General features: G+C 72.3%; 1 protein-coding gene across 1 annotated transcript in view; it reads right to left on the reverse strand.

Moving 5' to 3' along the window:
- The window catches only part of UNC5B (unc-5 netrin receptor B), a 245,701-nt gene extending 245,412 nt beyond the window's left edge, over window positions 1-289 (reverse strand). Inside the window, exon 1 of the mRNA XM_015422893.1 lies at window positions 199-289. Coding sequence (XP_015278379.1) covers window positions 199-289 — 91 coding nt within the window. The remainder of the gene's footprint in view (window positions 1-198) is intronic.
- Between the last annotated feature and the right edge of the window lie 821 nt (window positions 290-1,110).

The following is a 1,110-nucleotide window of genomic DNA, read 5'->3' on the forward strand; positions in this document are numbered from 1 at the left end:
GAGGCAGGAGGGGGGACGGAGGGGGGGGAGGAGGAGAGACTCCGAAAGTCCGGGGAAACTTTCCTGATGGAGGAGGAGGGGGAGGAAGAGAGAAGGGACCCCCCCCCGCCCTCGCCCCAGCCAAAGCCGCGATCCCGCAGAAGGGGCCGCCTTCGGGCCAAGACCGCCTTCTCTCCCGAGCCGCGCCGCTCTGCTTACCTGCCCGGCAAAGCCTCAGGTTGCCGATGCCCACCAGAAGCAGGACGAGCACGCCGCGGGCAGAAACTCCCCGGCTCCGGGTGGAAAGCATCGCGCTCGGCAGAAGGATGCCGCCGCCGCCGCCGCGTCTCCCCCGCCTTCGCTTCTCCTCTCCTGGGCAACTCCGCCACAGGTCCAGCTTCGGCCCCCGAAGCCCCCAAGACTTTCCCAGCTCCCGGTCCCCGGCTGCGCTCCCAGCCACGCTTCGGAAGAACGGCGCTCCTCGTCACTCCTCCGAGGCAAAGGGAGAGACCGGGTCGTCTCCGCCGCTGGAGCCCTCCGGGGCCAGGGCCAGGCTGCCCAGCGCCACCACCTCCCTCCTCGCGCCGCAAATTGGGGACCGAGGCACCGCCGGGTCAAAGCGGCTGCTGCGGAGTTCTCATGGCTCCCGATCCGTCGCTCGCTGGCTGCCTGCCTGCCTGCCTCGCACTCCGGGCACCGCCGCCGCTCCCGCTGCTGCTGCCGCCGTTGCTTAGCGAGCCGCTGGCCTCCTGCCCCCGCCCCGCCTCCGGGGCCAGGGCCAGGCTGCCCAGCGCCACCACCTCCCTCCTCGCGCCGCAAATTGGGGACCGAGGCACCGCCGGGTCAAAGCGGCTGCTGCGGAGTTCTCATGGCTCCCGATCCGTCGCTCGCTGGCTGCTTGCCTGCCTGCCTGCCTGCCTGCCTCGCACTCCGGGCACCGCCGTCGCTCCCGCTGCTGCTGCTGCCGCCGTTGCTTAGCGAGCCGCTGGCCTCCTGCCCCTGCCCAGCCTCCTTCCACACTGCCAAGGTGTCCCGCACGCCCAGGAGCCCAGGAGCGAGGGGGACTGGACGAGGGGCCCCGCCAGGGAGGCAGGCGACGGCCGCAGCAAGCCCACAGGGGGGCGGCAGGGA

This window comes from Gekko japonicus, unplaced genomic scaffold, assembly GCF_001447785.1.
Source record: "Gekko japonicus isolate JY-2015 unplaced genomic scaffold, Gekko_japonicus_V1.1 scaffold49, whole genome shotgun sequence".
NCBI lineage: Eukaryota > Metazoa > Chordata > Lepidosauria > Squamata > Gekkonidae > Gekko > Gekko japonicus.